This window comes from Ophidiomyces ophidiicola, assembly GCF_022830035.1.
Source record: "Ophidiomyces ophidiicola strain CBS 122913 chromosome Unknown scaffold_2, whole genome shotgun sequence".
Lineage (NCBI taxonomy): Eukaryota > Fungi > Ascomycota > Eurotiomycetes > Onygenales > Onygenaceae > Ophidiomyces > Ophidiomyces ophidiicola.
Window position 1 is genome coordinate 322921 of NW_026054642.1, and position 18093 is coordinate 341013.

An 18093-nucleotide genomic window follows, 5' to 3' on the forward strand; every position below is an offset into this window, starting at 1 on the left:
GCTTGGATTGGTTCGTCAATTGTCGAGGTTAACCGAATACTCCACATCAGTCACACGGCCCAGGGATTGTTAAACGGTTCAAAATAGTAACAAAAAATTTGCGAACGGGTTTCATTGCAATTCTACAAAATGCTACAAAGGATATAGTAGACTGCAGGTACACACTGATCCATAAAGACCAGCCACTGGCTAGGTTCGAACATTGCTCTTTCGGCCAGGATGCGAAGAACCAAATTGTTTCCAAATGATGGGGCTGTGAAGGGATATCTTCAAACTCTTCAATCTGTGACATCTGATTCGGAATTTGAGCTAACAATCTTCTGGCTGGCCCCTCTTCCTCTTCTCACACGTTTCGCTGCATATTCCTTCAGACAGTCGGCATAATTATGGGGTCCGTACGGAGAAAAGAATTCGGAAATAAAATTTCCCTTTCGGCGAGACTGGACACCCATGTCACCGAGAAGCCTGTCAAGGTAGCCAATCCAGTCGAATAGGGCATACGGATAACGTTCACCGACACTGCAGTATCTCATCCTCGTCCATGCAAGATACTCAGAAATCTCTTGGATCATAGTCTTTTCATCAGGCAGATCAATTTCTCCAAGCATGTAGGAAATGGCCCAGCTGTATATGCATATATTTGATTAGCTCAGCGGGCCTTCTTGGAGGGTACCTGATCACGACTCACAGCGATTGGACTCCTGCAATTGTTGGGGTCTGAACGGTGTGGATCTGGCCGAGAATGGCAATAGACCGGTCACCCGCCTTAGCCGCATCAAGGGGAATACATCGGTTATAGAGCCTCCATCGACGCTTTGTTGGTGTGCGATTTGGATTGAATTTCATGTCTTTGGGACCTTCGGCTAGCAATGGAATTGATTTGGCAACAGCTTCCTCTGCCGCCTTATCATATTTATGCCAGAAATCACCTTTTTCGTCATTTCCAGAGCTTTGCGAGCCATACATGGGTAGACCGAGTTCCTCTTTGAGTTCCGGAGAGAGATAACCGAAGTGATCACCCCAGCCAGTCGCACTTAGGACATAATCGCACTTAACTTCTTGCCCTGAACGAAGAAGGACGGATCCCTTCCGAGCGACGTCGACGTTGTCACGAATGATTTTTAGGTCTCCTTTTTGGAGTGTGCTCCAGAAGTCCGTCATAGTTATCAACCCGAGAGACGAATCGCACCAGAAACAACTATGGGCATTTAGTTCCAGGGATACCTAGCGTATAGAGAGGGGGTGATTTGAAAATACCTTTGATCTTTAATGTCTGGCTTCAGGGACTCAGTGGATCCAGCCTTGCCACCAAACCCAGCTGCCTTTTCACTTAAGCCCGTGATGAAGTTCCAGTGAGTTCTTGTCAGCCATCTGCCGAAGAATGTTCTATGGAAGAATGTGCCTAATAGGGTGTTTGTGTTGAACATCGACGGGCTCAGGTATGTCATGAGACGAGTACATCCAACTACGTAGAACTTTTAGCGAGTGCCTCAAGCGACCGAGATATGTCTACAAACCAGTAATAGTATTCAAGCCTCCAATTTCGTGAGGCATAATAGGCATGGGACCAGAACCGTCAGGCCGGATAATCCAGGTCACTCGCTTTCCGAGTGAGCAGAGCAAGTACGCTGCATCATACGCTGATTTGGCTGCGCCGACAACAACGACACTCTTGGCCGCCTTGAGCGCAGGTAGATCTATCGCAATGTCGCGAGAATGACCAACGGTCGCCCCCGGTTCGACCCTGAATGGTGTTTTATTGGGGACCGATGTGACGCCACTTGCAAGAATCAACTTGGCAGATTCGATATAGTGGCCATTTACTTTCAGTCTCCAGCCTCGAGGACAACGCTCGACCTTTTCTACCCAGCTGTTGAAGCGGATACGTCGCATGAGGTTATGATCTACAGCGAACTTTTCCAAGTAGCGCTGAATCATATCACCACTAACAAGGTGATTGTCCGGTTCTCCATCCCTGGACATGGGAACTCCGGGGTAGTTGAAGTATCCAAAGCCCACCTGAGGAAACTTGTGTTAGTTACGAGTATGCTTGTCATGCGAGAGACACAAAGTACCTGGGCAACAAGGTTGGGGTAGATACGCTTTTTGCTCCACACACCACCAACCGAGTCATCTCCATCAAAGACTGCTAGGTTGGTGCTGGGCTCCAAGTCTAAGTAAGTCCTCGCGGCCTTCAAGCCGTACCAACCTAGGCATTAGGTCAGTATCTATGTAATAAGCTAATGACTTGGTATACACTCACCGGCGCCAATAATGGCGACATCAAGGAGTTCGATCGGTGCTTCAGGGGCCATTGCAAGGGGCAGAGATCCTGAGGACTGGAGGCTGGAGATGTAGTTTGGGCTAAAGAATCGACTTTTGATCAGGATTGCACGGCATTAAAACTGATCTTGAATAGCACCAAAGGACTCGGAGCTTCGTCTCTGATGGTCTTTCATTCTATACCCACCATTGATGATGTCTCGGAGTCATCCTTTAACACGAGAAGATCATCCCGAAGGACCGAGCTCTGCATTTCAGCCCACCGAGCGCGGGGTGTTCACGGGTCCCTGTCCGTTGGCAATTGCCGTGTACAACCACGTGTAGAACATTGGAGTTGGCTACAGGTGATGGCACTGATCGGCCCTCAATGGAAGAGTCTGTAAGGGCGCTGAAACGTTCAGCTGGCCCCTCCAAAATTGACCGTTGTAAGCTCATTTTCAACAACCGAGGACTCATGAGACGGTTTTGCTGTGCAGGCTCCATGGCTTATTTTGGATACAGCAGCAGCACAGCTTCGTGAGGGAGTTGAAGCCATTGAGCAGGCCATGTGTATCTGCTGACATGAGTTAGCGGGCCATGCCACAGGTAGAGGTAGCCAACATACAAGCATAGTTTTGGAACACTCTTCGAGTCCAAGAAGCATGAACAGTGTGAAAGACCTTTCTGGGCCCAAATCGAGAATTCTAGACGCGCCAGTTTCGGCGCGTCGGCGCGTCGGCGCGTCGGCCTTAACTAGTTAGTTAGTTAACTACCTAACTAGGTAACCAAAGCGGCGAGTGAGTTCTAACATCACGTCAATTCACCGCCACTCGGAGCTGGAAGACAACAACCGCAGCGGAGTCGCTCTCCCATACCTGGATCACTAGTTCACCACGGAGATTCCTCAATTCTGCGCCCCGAGAACCTTAGGAAGCATTGCCGTCGGACGCCGTGCTCCGTATAATCCGAAATCCTTGCTGTGGCCGTTGGATATGCCGCAAGCATGGCACTTCCGCCACCGAGCAGCACTCCAGCCCTCGCCCCCTGTGGAGTATATATCTCCCTGGGCAGATGCTTTAAGGGTCGACTCGTCTCAAAAGGGGAGTCCGCCAGGGGAACTTGAATTGCTTAGATTCTACAATTAAATCCAACTTTCTAAGTGTCGATATCGACAATGCCTTCCGCCATCCATAGTCTAGGGGAAGACTCCCCTCTGGAGCCAATTGCCATCGTTGGCATGTCATGTAGGCTTCCAGGAGCTGTGGATAGTGCATCGAAGCTCTGGGATCTGCTCTGCAAAAAGGGCTCCGTGCAGACCCCAAAGGTCCCAAGCAATCGATTCAACATCGATGCCCATTACCATCCCGACCTTGCCCGCCCTGGCAGTTTCAATTCGTTTGGCGGTTACTTTCTTGATGGAAATTTGGAGGATTTTGACCCTACGTTCTTTAATATGTATAAAGCTTAACAAATCTTATACTATGGTCATCACTAACCTTCTGTTAGGACACCAGTGGAAGCCATGTGGCTTGATCCACAGCAACGAAAGATGCTAGAGGTTTCCTACGAATGTCTTGAATCTGCTGGCCTGACCCTAGACGATGTTTCTGGCAGCAATACTGCAGTTTTTGTCGGTTGTTTTACTAGTGACTACCAACAGATGTCAACATCAGAGCCAGACTTTAGACATAACTACTGCGCCACAGGTGTCGATGTCGGTGTGATGAGCAATCGAATTGGAAACACCTTCAACTTGAATGGCCCGAGCTTCACCATCAATACTGCATGCTCATCTTCCGTCTATGCTATCCACAATGCTTGCCACGCTTTGCGCACCAGAGACTGCGAAGCAGCTATTGCTGGCGGCGTCAATTTGATTCTCACGGTCGATCAGCATATCAACACGGCCAAACTTGGCGTTCTTTCTGACACGTCGACTTGTCATACGTTTGACGCTGCTGCTGATGGCTACGGACGTGGTGAGGGTGCTGGAGCACTCTACCTTAAACGACTCTCTGACGCCATTCGGGATGGAGATGTCATTCGAGGTGTAATACGCTCCTCGGCTGTCAATACAAATGGAAAGGTTGAAGGAATGGGCATTACGTTTCCGAGTGTTGCAGGACAGGAGCGGGTTATCAGAGCTGCATATAAGCGTTCCAACCTCGACCCTAACAAAACAGCATTTTGTGAGTTTTTGGCCGCAACCATATAGGTAATGATATAGGCTAATATTGCGGATAGTTGAATGTCATGGCACAGGAACACCAGTTGGTGACCCGATTGAAGTTCGAGCTGTCGCCAACGCCATGAATGACACTCGGAGCACTGAAAAACCTCTATTGCTAGGTGCTGTCAAATCAAGCATTGGACACAGTGAAGCTGCTAGCGGTATCTTTGCCGTGATGAAAGCAGCTTTATCTACTGAGAAAGGAATGATTCCAGGTGTCTGCGGCTTCAAAAATCTGAACCCAAATATCAAAGAAAAAGAGTGGAACATTAAGATCAACACAGACCTAATTCCTTGGCCGGAAGGCTTCGATGTCCGCCGAGCATCTGTATCGTCGTTTGGCTATGGTGGAACGAACGGCCACATAATCATTGAGAGTATCGAGACTGTCTGCCCTTGGTATGAACATGCGAAACCGAAGAACGCCTCTACATATCGTTACAATGATGCTAGACCATTCATTATTGGTATGAGTGCGCACGACAAAAAGACTCTGACTCGCAATATACAGGCACACCAAAAAGTAGCTGAACATTTCCACCTCCCCGATCTCGCCTACTCCCTCAACACCAGGCGCACAAGGTTTGCCCAAAGAGGTTTCACAATAGTATCCGAGGGTCAAGAAGTTGCTTCTTTTGAACCTGATTCCTTCACATTTGGAACAGCTGCAACTAAAAATTTGAAATTCGGGTTTGTCTTCACTGGTCAAGGGGCACAGTGGCCCCTGATGGGATACGAGGCCATGAAAACATTTCCCTCGTTTGGTGCAACAATTGACACGTTGGACCTAATACTGCAGTCAGGAGCCATTGTACCAAAGCCTTCTTGGACTCTAAGGGGCGTACTTGAGTCACGCAAAGAGGTGAGTCGAGTCGGCGAGGCTGAGATCTCCCAGCCTGCTTGCACTGCAATTCAGATTGCTATCGTTGACCTCTTCGCATCGTGGGGAATCGAGCCAGTTGTGACAGTTGGCCATTCATCTGGTGAAATTGGTGCTGCATATGCGTCCGGTCGACTCTCCGCTCCAGAGGCAATATTGGCAGCTTTCTTCCGTGGCTTTGCTGTCAAAAAGTCGGCTCCTGCTGGAACCATGCTTGCTGTTGGTCTTGGTGCTCTTGAAGTCGAGGCTTATATTCCACAATCCGTTTCTAGTGAAGTTACAATTGCTTGTGAAAATTCTCCCAGTGGTGTCACTCTTAGCGGTACGTCCGCCGGTATTGCTGCAACAAAGGCAAAACTGGATGATGCCAAAGTCTTTGCACGCGAGCTTCGAACTGGAAAGGCGTACCATTCGTCACAGATGGATGCTGTCGCACCGCTGTACGAGAACTTATATTCTAGAGCCGTTACATCCCTACCTTCTACCGCTGCTGACTGGCGGAGACCTCAAGCTCATATGGTCTCTTCTGTCACGGGAGATATACTTCCCGATAGTGAACTCTCAATTTCATATCTTTGTGACAATCTCAGAAGTCGTGTTCTCTTTAACTCTGCCGTGACCACTTTAGGAAAATCGGAATTATTCTCGGATGTCAATATGCTAATTGAGATTGGGCCTCACTCTGCGCTTGGAGGCCCTGTCAAACAAATTTGTGCTATCAATGGGCTTGACCATCTCAGCTACACACCGTCATTAGTCAGAGGCGCGGATTGCGCATTGTCTCTTCTAAAAACTGCAGGAGAGTTGTTTAACAAAGGTGCTAACGACCTCGATTTTGAAGCAATCAATAGCATTAGGGATTCTACATCCTTACGCATCACTAAACAGCATGATATGCCAAGATACATACCGGATCTTCCACCTTACCAGTGGAACTATGAGAATACTTTCTGGTATGAACCAAGAATGACCTACGAGCGTCGTCAATCAAAATACACAAGGCATGATATTCTTGGAAGAAGAGTCTTTGGCCTATCCGAGAATGCTGTTGCATGGAAGAGCAGCCTTCGGCAGCGTGATGTGCCGTGGTTGCAGGATCATACCCTTGGTGATTCTGTTGTTTTCCCTGGAGCAGGACACTTATCTCTTGCGATCGAAGCTTACCTCCAAATTTTGGACCTTGACTGTAAAAAACTTGCTGGTGTTGAGATTCGCGATGTTAATATTGGCAAAGCCCTTATCGTTCCTGACACTGACGATGGTATCGAAGTTCATACCCGCCTCACCAAGATTTCCAAGTCAGACGAGAAAAAAGTGTGGTTTGGTTTTGCTGTGGAATCTGTCGACAATGGAATATGGACTGTTCATTCAGAGGGTAAGATTTGTGGCATTTCAGTCGACAATGATACTCGTTCCCTAGAACATCACTTCGAGTCGCCTATCAGCATTAATAAACTCCACAAGCGAACTCAAAACAAGCGATGGTATGACGCCTTTCACCGGGTTGGTTTTGAATATGGGCCCTCATTCCAGACCATGAGTGCGATTCGATCCAACGGAAAAGATCGCATGACTGCGTCAAATATGAAAGTCCAGACAAACTCTGGACTGATGCTTGAAGAATCTCGCTACATGCTCCATCCTTCGACCATCGATGGCTGTCTTCATCTTGTCATAGCTTCGATTCATCGTGGCCTTCACAAGCAAATGCCATGGGCTGTTGTCCCCCTCGAAATCGAAGAAGTCAGCATCTTCTTCCCCGGGGTCGATGATGCTACGGAGGGTCGTGCGGTTGCCTGGACCAATAAGCATTGGGGTGGCCGGTACTTCAACCACTGCACACAATTGCAAGGGGCTTCTGGGAAACTACTTATGGATATGAAAAACATTAAATCAGTGATATATGACGCCGCAATTTCTAGCCGTATCTCAGATGCTCCTGCTCGCGAAGCTTACGCTGAAGTTTCTTGGAGACCGTTTGTTAGTGATTTATCTGATTCTGATACCAGCGCTGCTCATTCTGACGAAGTCCTCATCAATAACGAACCCATCGCGATCATTTCGGGCCCTTGCTCCGGGTCTGACTCTCAGGCTCTGTTAAATGGACTGAAATCTTCCATCGCACCCCTGTGCTTCGGAATTGAGGATATTCAAATTTCTTCGGAAATTGTCAAAGTCGGGAATATAATAATCGACGATAGTGCCGGAACTATTTTGTCTCAAGCTACAAAACAGGCCTTTAATGCTTTGAAGGATATCCTTTGCTCCGGAAAATCGATTTTGTGGCTCACTCGTGGTATAAACGAAGGACATGCCGTGAGTGGTGGGATGGCCCAAGGCTTCCTACGTGCCGTCCGTTCTGAGCTTGTCACATCCCGTATCACATTGCTGGACTTGGATGAGCAAATCGCGATGAGCCAAGGAGTGCCAGTAATTCTAGACAGGTTGGCGAATAATGCTACCAAGGACTCCGGACGTGATGTTGAGTTTTGGCTGCAAGCAGATGGTTCACTGCATGTTCCACGCATTATCTCCAACAATCTACTAAATGATCTTTTCTTTGGGGAGGCCGAGAGTGTACAGACCCCTGTTCTTCCTGGTAAGACTTTGAGTGGTAAAATTGTGGGCACCGAGGTCATTTTCTGCACCAGCACCGAAACAAAACTTGGTGCACAAGAAGTTGAAATCCAAGTTCAGTTTTCAGAACTCACTGCAATAGACCTCAAATTGCAGTCTGAGAGACCGAGAATAATCGTTGGTAAAGTCATCCGCGTTGGAGAGCAAGTTAACACATCATGCCTTGGAGAAGAAGTTGTATCGTTCAGCAATAAACCATTTGAGACCATTGTCAGTACAGATATCTTCGTGAAGAAAGCCAAGCTTGAGAATGCAGCTCTCTATGCATCCACCTTACCCAACATTTGCAAGGGCATCGATGCAGTACTTCGGGCTGGTAACGTGAAGCCGGGAGATCGTGTGCTTTTGCTGCCATCTACTGAGTCATTCGTCAATGTCGTCAGCAAACTTGGTGATATATTTGGCTTCGAGTTGATATATTCGTCCGGTGATCTTGGGCATATCAAAGAGCTTCTCACCTCTTCTGGATCTCCTGCTCTAGTTATTGCGACCTCTTCATCTGATTTAACAAAGGAGGTATGGCGCCATATGCCCTCTGGTAGCAGGTTTGTCCTAGGTGATGTACCTGTCGACTGGCCATTGGATACAAAACCATTTGCCCGGGGTGCCTCTTTCATTACTTGTGGGATTTTGGCTCTTTTTGAAAATCACCCAGCTTCTCTTGGTGATATTCTCAAAAAGAGTACTGAGCTGGTAGCCGATAACAAGGATATTTTCTCTCAACCGCCGCATCTCATCGACGTTGAAAGACTCCAAGATCTATCGGACATCATTGCCGATGGTGCTCAACTAGAAAATGGCGTTCTTCAATTCACGTATGGCTCGGGGAAAATCAAGGTACGTAATCCCCTTAACTTATTGATTATCAATATTAACTGTTCGAAGTCCAAGAAAGTGCGAGAAGAGATAAATTTCTCCGCGACAAGCGCTTATTTGCTTGTTGGATGTCTCGGCGGTCTTGGGCGAAGTTTGACACCATGGATGTTTGAAAGAGGATGTCGGAATTTTGTGTTCCTGTCAAGATCGGGTACGGACAAACGTGAAGCTGCTGAAGTTGTGGCTCAATTGCAACATGCTGGTGCTTCTGTCCAAGTCTTCCGCGTTGATGCAAGCGATGAGAAGGCGGTAGCCGAAGTCGTGTCAGGGATCCAGTCTGAGACTCCTATTCGAGGCGTGGTACATGCTGCTATGGTTCTCCAGGTAAAGTTGTCTACCCCGCTCTTATATGAGTTTCCTCTGACTCCGAAATGATTAGGATGGCATGTTTGAAGGGTTAACTTATGAGAAATACATCACAAGTGTCAATCCGAAAATGAATGGTGCTATTTCATTACATAAGGCGTTAGCAGAAACGCCACTGGACTTCTTCGTCATGACGAGTTCCATTTCTGCAGTTCTTGGAAACCCTGGTCAAGCCAATTATTGTGCTGGAAACAGTTTTCTGGACTCCCTAGCATGGCACCGGCGTAGACATGGCCTTGCTGCTTCATCCATTGCCCTTCCTATGGTTCTTGATGTTGGTGTCGTTGCTGAGAATGCGGATATTGAAATCTCGCTAGGCCGCAAGGGAATGTATGGGATTGATGAGCGTGAAATGTTGCAGGCATTTGAGGCAGCCATGCTTCAAGGACGTCCTGCTGCCGCTGACAGCGCGAAACTTGGAGAGGCACAAATTGTTTTGGGGCTGGAACCTGCATCCCTTGCTGCAGCAATGTCTTCTGCAGATACTACCGACGCATACTGGTCAAACGACAGCCGTTTGGCAGAGATTAGAGCTACTGTTGACATGCTTACAGCAAGCAGCAGGCAAGAGCAGAAGCGCGGTGGAGGGTTCCTTGACACTTTGTCTGGAAAGCCAGAGGAAGAAGCTATCGAAGAAGTTGGCCAGCACATTATCACCCAGTGCGCCAAGATTTTGATGCTTCCACGTGAGAACTTCAGCATCACTGGAAACTCGATTTCATCATATGGAGTGGACTCGATGATTGGCGTGGAGCTACGAACGTGGCTCTTTAAAGAGCTTGGCCTGGAGGTTGGTTTCCAGTCGCTACTAGGCCCAAAGATGGATTTTAAAACACTTGCAACCATGGTGGTGAACCAACTAAGTGCTACAGAGTGACTCCAGATTGGCATAGCACTTTTGATTCACTGGATGTTGAACAGATTGATAATTATTTATCGTGTTTTGATGGGTCACATAGATATATAACCAAATTATCACTATCCACTATAGCCCCGTGTATTCTACGCTGAGACCTTTTAAAAGAGTGACTAGCTCCCGTAAAGCGGCCTCCGTAAAGCCGGCTGCCCCAGTTCATACTTAGATTTGTGATTTGGGCTCTCTGGACGGTCTGTACACTAACAAAGTACATATCTCTCCTGGGCACCAGGCCATCGCATGATAATTGATTAAGGGTGCCAGAACGAAGCTAATAATGTGCGATCTGAAAACAGATAAATAAGCAATGAGTAAATGAATTCAAGATAAACGTACTTTAGCATGAAGTAGCCACTTGGTTGATGGAACCAAACACATTGTAGTTTGGCTTTGTGGGTCTGGGCGTTAGCAGCCTTCAGTCACTCCGCCTTCAGAAGAGACAATAAGGACATAGCTACTCCGTATTTACTCAGATACAGCATAGTGAGCCACGACTTTAAGTGCTACATTAGACGTTTGCAAACCACTCATGAAAAGGAATAAAGTATTTCAATGTAGTAGTTTATCATTGAGGTCTTTGGTTGTTTGGTTGTGGCATTGGGTAACTATTGTTTATTAAGCGGTGGTATAATTGACTTGGCTAGCAGAGGATATCAGAGTACGGAGTACTCCGCACTACTTGAGGAACAAAAGTCGCTTATGGACTCGTGGAGTACAGAAAAGGTCTCATCGCGTCGATTTTGAGGTCACGAATCAGACGTGGTCAGGGGGCTTAGGGCGGCGATGCCGTTAGTCATCGTCTTTGGATTATGTAAACATTGAATCCGTGATTTGGTTGGCTAGGTAAAGTAAAGTTTGATTACTAATCAACGTGATTCGCCATGCAAGCTTCGTATTGACGATCTAACCTATCAGCCACAACTCTTGCATAATTTTTAACAGGACCGTCTTCCGAGGTCCCTGGCTGCGTGGGGGATGGTGATCTACAGGCCCTTTCCTGCCACAGCTCCTTGCCTACGGACCTCAGCAATTTAACTAGATCTAAACGGCCTTGTGAGTACACCGTACCAATGGTTTCATCCTTCCTCGATGAGGGCAGGCACCCTGCTAAGCTCTCCGTAACTTGCAAATCCTAGAAACTTCATAAGTTTTCCTAAACTATTGTGGTTTTGTTGCCGCCTTCTTTGCCCCTTCCAACATACCATCGGAACCTTTCTCTGGCTTGTGATACTGAGACAAACATCGAGCTTCGCGGTCGAATTCTCGTGCGGAATTTCCGATCTCAGCAACATACCGTATTCTACCAGTTCAACTTTTCCGCTCCTCTATTGCGGTTGGAAGTGATGTAGGCTGTGGTGTATTTTGTTTTCCAAACAACCGTTTGATCGCCATTCCCATCTTTATACCCTTTGCTTCATTTTCTGTACCTCCCCTCTGGTTGAACGCTCTTTCAATTTCGTCCAAGCTCTTCCCCTTTGTTTCAATCATGAAGAAAAAGCAAACCAAAGTCGTCAGTGCACAGCATGCGCCGAAGAGGAAGTATGCTGCGTAGCTGCTCTTTGAAAGCAAAATCGGACAAATAAAAGCAACAAACCAATTGCAAACCCAATTAAAGCCATGTGCTAGAGCTGTTGCTTTTGCTCGTGTGCGTTGTGGTTGAATCTCAGGTGCAAACACCTTGATACTAACTGCCCATGTTGAAGCAAAGAAGACAGAATACAAATAAATGCAAACTATCACCACCCACCGGCCCGCTCCGTTTACTGAATTGCTGGCATAGAGAGCGCCTATAATGGTAATAGTTATTGTAAGGCCAACGCCACCAAATATGGTACTCGTGCGTCGTCCCCATTTATCGGCAAAAAGCAAGGCAGGAACGGAAATGACGACGAGGACAATACCGGTAACACCAGAAGCGAAAAAAGATGATTGGGTGTTGGAAAGGCCAGCTTGTTGGAAGAGCAAGGGAGCATACTTTAAGTCATACTAAGTAGGTGAATCTCAACCAAGATGGAGGTACTTACGTATAATACTGCGTCAATGCCACTCAGTTGCAAAAATCCCATTAAGAATACCGCCAGCCAGGTTCGACCACGAACATCTTTTTTAAACAAGTCGAAAAAACCACCCTCTTCCTGTTTTTGCTTCTCGGTAGCTCTTGTTGGAGACCGCGAGTCCTTGGACCCAGCGTCATTGCTATCGACCACTCCCTCTTCCAGGTCTTCCTCTATCATTTGGCGATCTTCTGCCTTTATTCCAAGCGTTTCCCATGCTGCATCAGCATCGGCATCCCTGCCATGCAAGCGTAACCATCTAGGTGACGGCGGCAGATATAGCAGAGTGGTGAAAACAAATGTGATAGCTAGGCCGACAAGTATAATGAAGGGGAGTCGCCATGACATGGACCCCTCGATTCTAGCAGTGCCATAGCAGGTGAAATACCCGGCAACAAGGCCGAGACATATCATAAACTGAGGTCCAGTCGTCAAAGGCCCCCTTATGTTGGGTGGTGATATTTCACAGACATATCTATATTCAGGTCCGGTTAGGCGGTGGCAAAATGAGCCGCAAGGCAAAACAAAACTTACACAGTTAACGTCCCGAAGTACAGGCCGAACCCCATGCCCTCAATCACCCGGCCCACCATGAACATTGCCAACCTAACGGCTCCAGCCTGCAATGCGGCACCCACGCCAAATACACCGACTCCCAAGGCAATTGCCTGCGGCCTGCCGAGAACATCTGCTGGGCGGCCGGCGATGAAGCTCATGACAGATGCCGAAAGCAAGATCGATGAAACTATGATACCATGAACCGTTGACGAATGCGTGCCGAAGTAGTCGATGTAGCTTGGCATGACCGTGACAGGGCCAATAATGCTTGTATCGACGCTAGTGACATGATTTGCTGGTTAGTTAGGCTAGGGTATGAGGGTTCGGAAGGGCAGAGTATGTATTGATCGGGGCTGAGTGCGGGCGGACGTACCCGAGCAGAAAACCACCCATTGCCGTCAGCAGACTGGCGAGAATGTAGCGAGGTGGCAGCCATGATCCGGTGCCCGTATGTCCTGCCATGGTTGGTGCAACACACGGGATCTAGAATCCAGCACCGGCAATTTGTAGAGAATGATGGGGCTCTCGTTCAATCAGGCACGAGAGACACCAGAACGAAGGGGTTGAAGGAAGCCCAGAGGGACTACCGTTGGATCAGGGTTATATCAGGGCGAAAGCGTGAAAGAAAAAAAAGTCGCGGCCCGATCGCTCGTGACGTCGATGGCGGTTGGATGCTTTGAAATGCACTCCCGCCAGCTCTTCCGTATGCGGCTTGCATGCTGCCCCGAGTCGGTTCACGCGGCTGCGGCGCCGCAAACGGCGATTTACACGAGTCAGCCCGAGGGGTGGGGCGCGGCCCGGACGTTACGCGTGAAAGTTGCCTAATGCGGCAGTTTTTACGAGACACGCCAACACCGACTCGAACACCGTTCAACCACCGCCAGCGGACATCTCGTCGCTGGACTCGCAAATACTCAGCACTGCATCATGCAATGGACGTACGATGTTTGGAGGGACAGATATATCTATATCTTTGCAAGATGGACGGCGTCGATAGGAAACTCAACCTAATACCTCCTCACCCATCCTTGGTGACAGCACCTCAATCTAGAGGAACAAATTACCCTTCACATCGATATATCTGCCATTTTGCAAGAAAGAGTCTGTCACTATGCTAGCCGTCTACCTCATCTTGCCCATTCTTAGCGTCACCGTCCCCTTCGCCATCATTTTTCGGGCCGTGATTGCTTATCTCCAGGATCCCAAGGGCTTCCGCAAGTACCCAGCACAGAACTGGCTTTCTGCCTTCACAAAACTAGGATATTGTTGGGAGCTTGGGCGTAAGCACCCGGTTATACACTCCCGCCGTCTGTATTTGGACCACACAACAAAGAAGCATCAAGTGATCCGTCTAGGCCCCAACTGGATATCTTTTGGTCGTGCTCGTGCTGCTCGCGATATATATGGGTTCAACTCAACATGCAAGAAATCTGCTATTTACGACCAGCTGTCCGACGGTGGTGGTGCACATCTCGCAAATATCAGTGATAAAGAGTTGCACAAGTTCCGTCGGTCCATGGTCGCCCATTACTATGCACCGAAGTATCAGCAATACTGGGAGGAGAAGTGGATCATCGACTCCTGTGCGGACTTCATGAACGCGATAGACACGATGTGCACTGCGAAACCAGCGTCAGACTATGAGACACCCAATCCCGACGACCTCAAATTGGATCTGGTCCACTGGGGGTATACATATGCCTGTGAAGTCATGGTCAAAATTGGGTTGAGCAAAGACTTGCACTTGTTGGACCAGGGCAACAACAACATCGAAATCCAGGATTCAGACGGGACAAAGAGAGAAGTCAGCATCGTCCAGTCTCTTCATTGCGCTGGACGGGCAGCAGCCAATGTTGTCTGGGATACCAAACGCTTTACCATGTGGGCAAATTTGTTGAAACGCGTTTCAAAGGAATACGCGCATAATGCCCAGGGTGGTAGTGATTGGCACGCGGCAATGACAAAATTAGTGCTCGAGCGTATCGATCGATTCAAAAATGGAGAAAAGTTGAATGATTTATTTGTCCCTTGGTTGGAAGACAAGCAAGGCGACGAACCGAATATCAACACTCGCGACAGAATTGCCGGTAAGTCCTATCTTTCAAGCAAGTGTGCTCGGGTCTTGGCTATCTTGAAGTTGAAACGCATCTGGTTAGCCAATATTGTTTTTAAACGCAGCCAGAACCCGCTTTCAGCTCCTGGTAGTCCTGGATCCGAGCAACCCATGCATCAATCTAGTTAATCTGAAGACCACTAACATAAGATGACAAATCAACAGAAGTCGAGCAGATGGGTAAGTCGCGTTCATTGCCTCCACCCATAAATTTCATTTTGACTTAAAATTTGTAGTTGGTGCTGCAATCGATGCTCCGGGTGGCTCCGTGGCAACCATAATCTATAATCTCGCCAAAGACCCACGAACGTTCCGAAAATTGCGAGATGAGCTTGATGCCGGCCTTCCAGCCAAACGTACCGTTGCAACATGGCAGCAGATAAAAAACATGCCCTACTTGAAAGGTTGTGTTGACGAAGCAATGCGTCTTCACCCACCCGTCGCGACGGATTTAATTCGACGAACGCCGCCGGAGGGCGTTACTATCGATGGAGTTCGCGTGCCAGGCAATACTGACATTTCAATTTCCGCGTATACATCGCATCGTGACCCTGACGTTTTCCCCGACCCAGAGAAATGGTACCCAGACCGATGGATAGAAAATAGGGGTACCGACTTAATGAAAGAGATGCTGGCTTGCTGGATCCCTTTTAGTGCCGGTTACAGAACCTGTATGGGCCGCAATGTGTCAATAGTCATCCAGGTAAGCTATACCAAATTGGAACGAGATCCAGCCGGCTAATAATATTTCTATTTCGAAGGCCTGCGTGATTGCAACGTTGGTCCATAACTATGACTTTGCGTTGCCAAGCAAGGACTGGGAACTGCCATTCGAGGAATGGTTTAACCTGTGGCCAACAAAATGCCCAGTGAAGGTCTGGAAACGAGAAAATTATGCTCAACCCCAAGTTGTGGCATAGGACAATCCTGTTTTCTTTGACCGTGGAGATTTTGCAGAGAGACCTAGATTGTAGCGAGACCGTATATGTTTGCGATGACAATACGAGGGCTAGGGGCCTTGGAGCGAAGTTAGGGCGAGTACATAGATGGTAGGTCCTATGTTGCGTGGGCATGTTGCCATCCTTGGCTCTTCTACTGTTGCTCCTATGACAATGTGGTCGATTCTGTCTGATTCCGATCTTTTCGGGAAGCTGGATCTAGAAGTTTCTGTAGTCCCTCAATGCTACTGCGGGTATGATATCCAAGTTCTGTTTGTATATCGTCCAGCAGAACCCAAACTCTAGTTTTTCTAACAATGCTATTGACGTGTTTCCCAGCTACATTGTATTTAGCTATCTGCATTTCTGTCCTTTATCTTTAGTGCATCCTCCAACATTGAAACTTACCGAAATATAGTGGTATTATTGAGAAACAGCGGGCCTGATCAGCAATATCTGAGATAGAGATATTGATTACTTCTGTGGCATGCGCTTGTACCTGTTGAAAACGATATCAGCTCTTGATCCCAAGACGCAGCGTAACATTGCCAAATGAGCCGGAAGGCATGAACTTACTTTTGCTGCATACGTGGCATCCTTAAGCACCGGTTCAGCATAGAGTAAAATATGAAGGAGGTGGAACCACAGCATTGCAGCAGCTAGCAGTCAACATTAGACGATCAATACACCACTGGGCACTAATGGGTCATGCATGGCGACAGAGTCACAGCTTGCAGGGGGAGATCGGAAAAAATAGCTGGTTCCACGTCTTCGTGCTTCCGAAACATGGAGATTCAACCAATGACAGTACTTAATTTGAAAACGCGAGATACTCACCTGCAGCTGGAACAGCGAAATAAACCTTGGAAATGCCATCTTCAACCGGGTCACCATATTTAACCCCGCGAAAAGTGGCCGATAACCCAGAATGCCAACGTTCGGTGTCTCTTAATAGATCATGATATTCACGAGGGGTCCCCTTTCCGAAAACCCAGTCAACAGCCCTGCCAACTAACCACAAGACGTGATTTCCCAGGCTGTCTTCTTCGGTCTCTCCATCTCGCCAGCTGACGTTCCAATATCGCGGGCTCATTTGAAGTGGGGTCTCGTTCATAATTGAAACGGCGATTTCGTGTCGTATCCAGATCCAAAAATTTGCTCTGTCAAGCCCTATTGATCGAGCGCTAATACCCTGCATTCTAATTAGTTTCATTGCGCCCTCGTAATGTCGGCGATGTTCTTGACCTTGAGCAGCTAGGACTTCATAGCTGCTCAACAACATCACAGCTGTCAGCTCATCACCTCTTGGCTCCGGACTGTTCAGTTGCTTAATCAATAGATTCAAGGCCTGGCTGTAGTATTTTGTTGCGACAGGAGACCAGATTTCACCAGAAGCAAGGAGGCAGAGCTGCCTGGCCGTGAAAGCGCAGATACATTTGAGGAGAAGATCAGAAGTTAACGCACGCCGGCAGACATGGCGTTGATAGGTGCATCCGTGATCAAAAAGGTCCATCCATTTTGCCAAACCACGTTGATATTCATTAAGAAGAAAGACCGTCTCTGGAGAAAGTGGTACAGTTTGCTGCGACGTTGTTGGCTGAAGAGTCGGGACGGGAGTTACGGGAGACGTGGAGAGCACAGACGATGCCGAAGAAGCGTTAGCAGACTCACTGAAATTCTTTGAGTCTGGCCAGCTCGAGCGGAATATATCCCAGGTGGAGGTAGGGGGGCCGAATACTTGGATATCAGCAGATACTGCGCTATTCGGACTTGCGAGACTGCCTCGCCGCTTTGACTTGCCCTTGTCCGTCGAACACCAAGCTGACCGGGCGATGAACTCGCTAGCTCGACACTCAAGGCCCAGCCTTTCACAATTGCTGCAAACAGGCTTCTTCTCGTCGCAATGGGTGTGTCGGGCCTTACAGGTGAAACTAAAAGAATTTAAGCTATTTAGACGACTGACGAAGAAGAAACAGAAGCCGAACCATCCTAAAGACAATACATACAACTGTTAGCAAGTCAAATCCGAAGGCTCGGAATGATCGATTACCTGTCTTTTTACGAGTGCCTCCTCTTCTCCTTTTAACGCGGGTTTCCTGAGGTTGTTGGGGCTCTGGGTCCATTGCCTCCAACTTTTGTGTATTCGCTCCCCTGTCAGTTAACGGTGCTGCGGAAGGGACGGCAGATATGATATGGGGTCAACGGAGCCACGCGGAAATTTGATCAATTAGGCAAGACATCGGTGATTGAGGTTGGAACCGGT

General features: G+C 48.0%; 5 protein-coding genes across 5 annotated transcripts; 2 read left to right on the forward strand and 3 right to left on the reverse strand.

Annotated features, from left to right (window-relative positions):
- Nucleotides 1-278: 278 nt before the first annotated feature.
- LOZ57_000722 (uncharacterized protein) lies at nt 279-2315 on the reverse strand (the record flags this gene model as incomplete). Its single annotated transcript, XM_049249820.1, has 6 exons — nt 279-624; nt 689-1198; nt 1258-1465; nt 1518-2019; nt 2076-2209; nt 2264-2315. 6 exons carry the CDS (start codon nt 2313-2315, stop codon nt 279-281), a joined length of 1752 nt encoding a protein of 583 aa, XP_049110980.1.
- A 1121-nt stretch (nt 2316-3436) lies between these two features.
- LOZ57_000723 (uncharacterized protein) lies at nt 3437-10128 on the forward strand (the record flags this gene model as incomplete). The annotated part of the gene is made up of 5 exons (XM_049249821.1): nt 3437-3717; nt 3769-4451; nt 4507-8846; nt 8895-9209; nt 9265-10128. The coding sequence occupies 5 exons, from the start codon at nt 3437-3439 to the stop codon at nt 10126-10128; spliced, it is 6483 nt and encodes a 2160-aa protein (XP_049110981.1).
- Nucleotides 10129-11475: 1347 nt separating this feature from the next.
- Nucleotides 11476-13172, reverse strand: LOZ57_000724 (uncharacterized protein; the record flags this gene model as incomplete). The annotated part of the gene is made up of 5 exons (XM_049249822.1): nt 11476-11851; nt 11915-12141; nt 12192-12696; nt 12756-13058; nt 13153-13172. 5 exons carry the CDS (start codon nt 13170-13172, stop codon nt 11476-11478), a joined length of 1431 nt encoding a protein of 476 aa, XP_049110982.1.
- A 718-nt stretch (nt 13173-13890) lies between these two features.
- Nucleotides 13891-15812, forward strand: LOZ57_000725 (uncharacterized protein; the record flags this gene model as incomplete). The annotated part of the gene is made up of 4 exons (XM_049249823.1): nt 13891-14980; nt 15058-15072; nt 15129-15595; nt 15654-15812. 4 exons carry the CDS (start codon nt 13891-13893, stop codon nt 15810-15812), a joined length of 1731 nt encoding a protein of 576 aa, XP_049110983.1.
- Nucleotides 15813-15996: 184 nt separating this feature from the next.
- Nucleotides 15997-17953, reverse strand: LOZ57_000726 (uncharacterized protein; the record flags this gene model as incomplete). Its single annotated transcript, XM_049249824.1, has 5 exons — nt 15997-16169; nt 16239-16329; nt 16407-16489; nt 16668-17819; nt 17881-17953. 5 exons carry the CDS (start codon nt 17951-17953, stop codon nt 15997-15999), a joined length of 1572 nt encoding a protein of 523 aa, XP_049110984.1.
- Between the last annotated feature and the right edge of the window lie 140 nt (nt 17954-18093).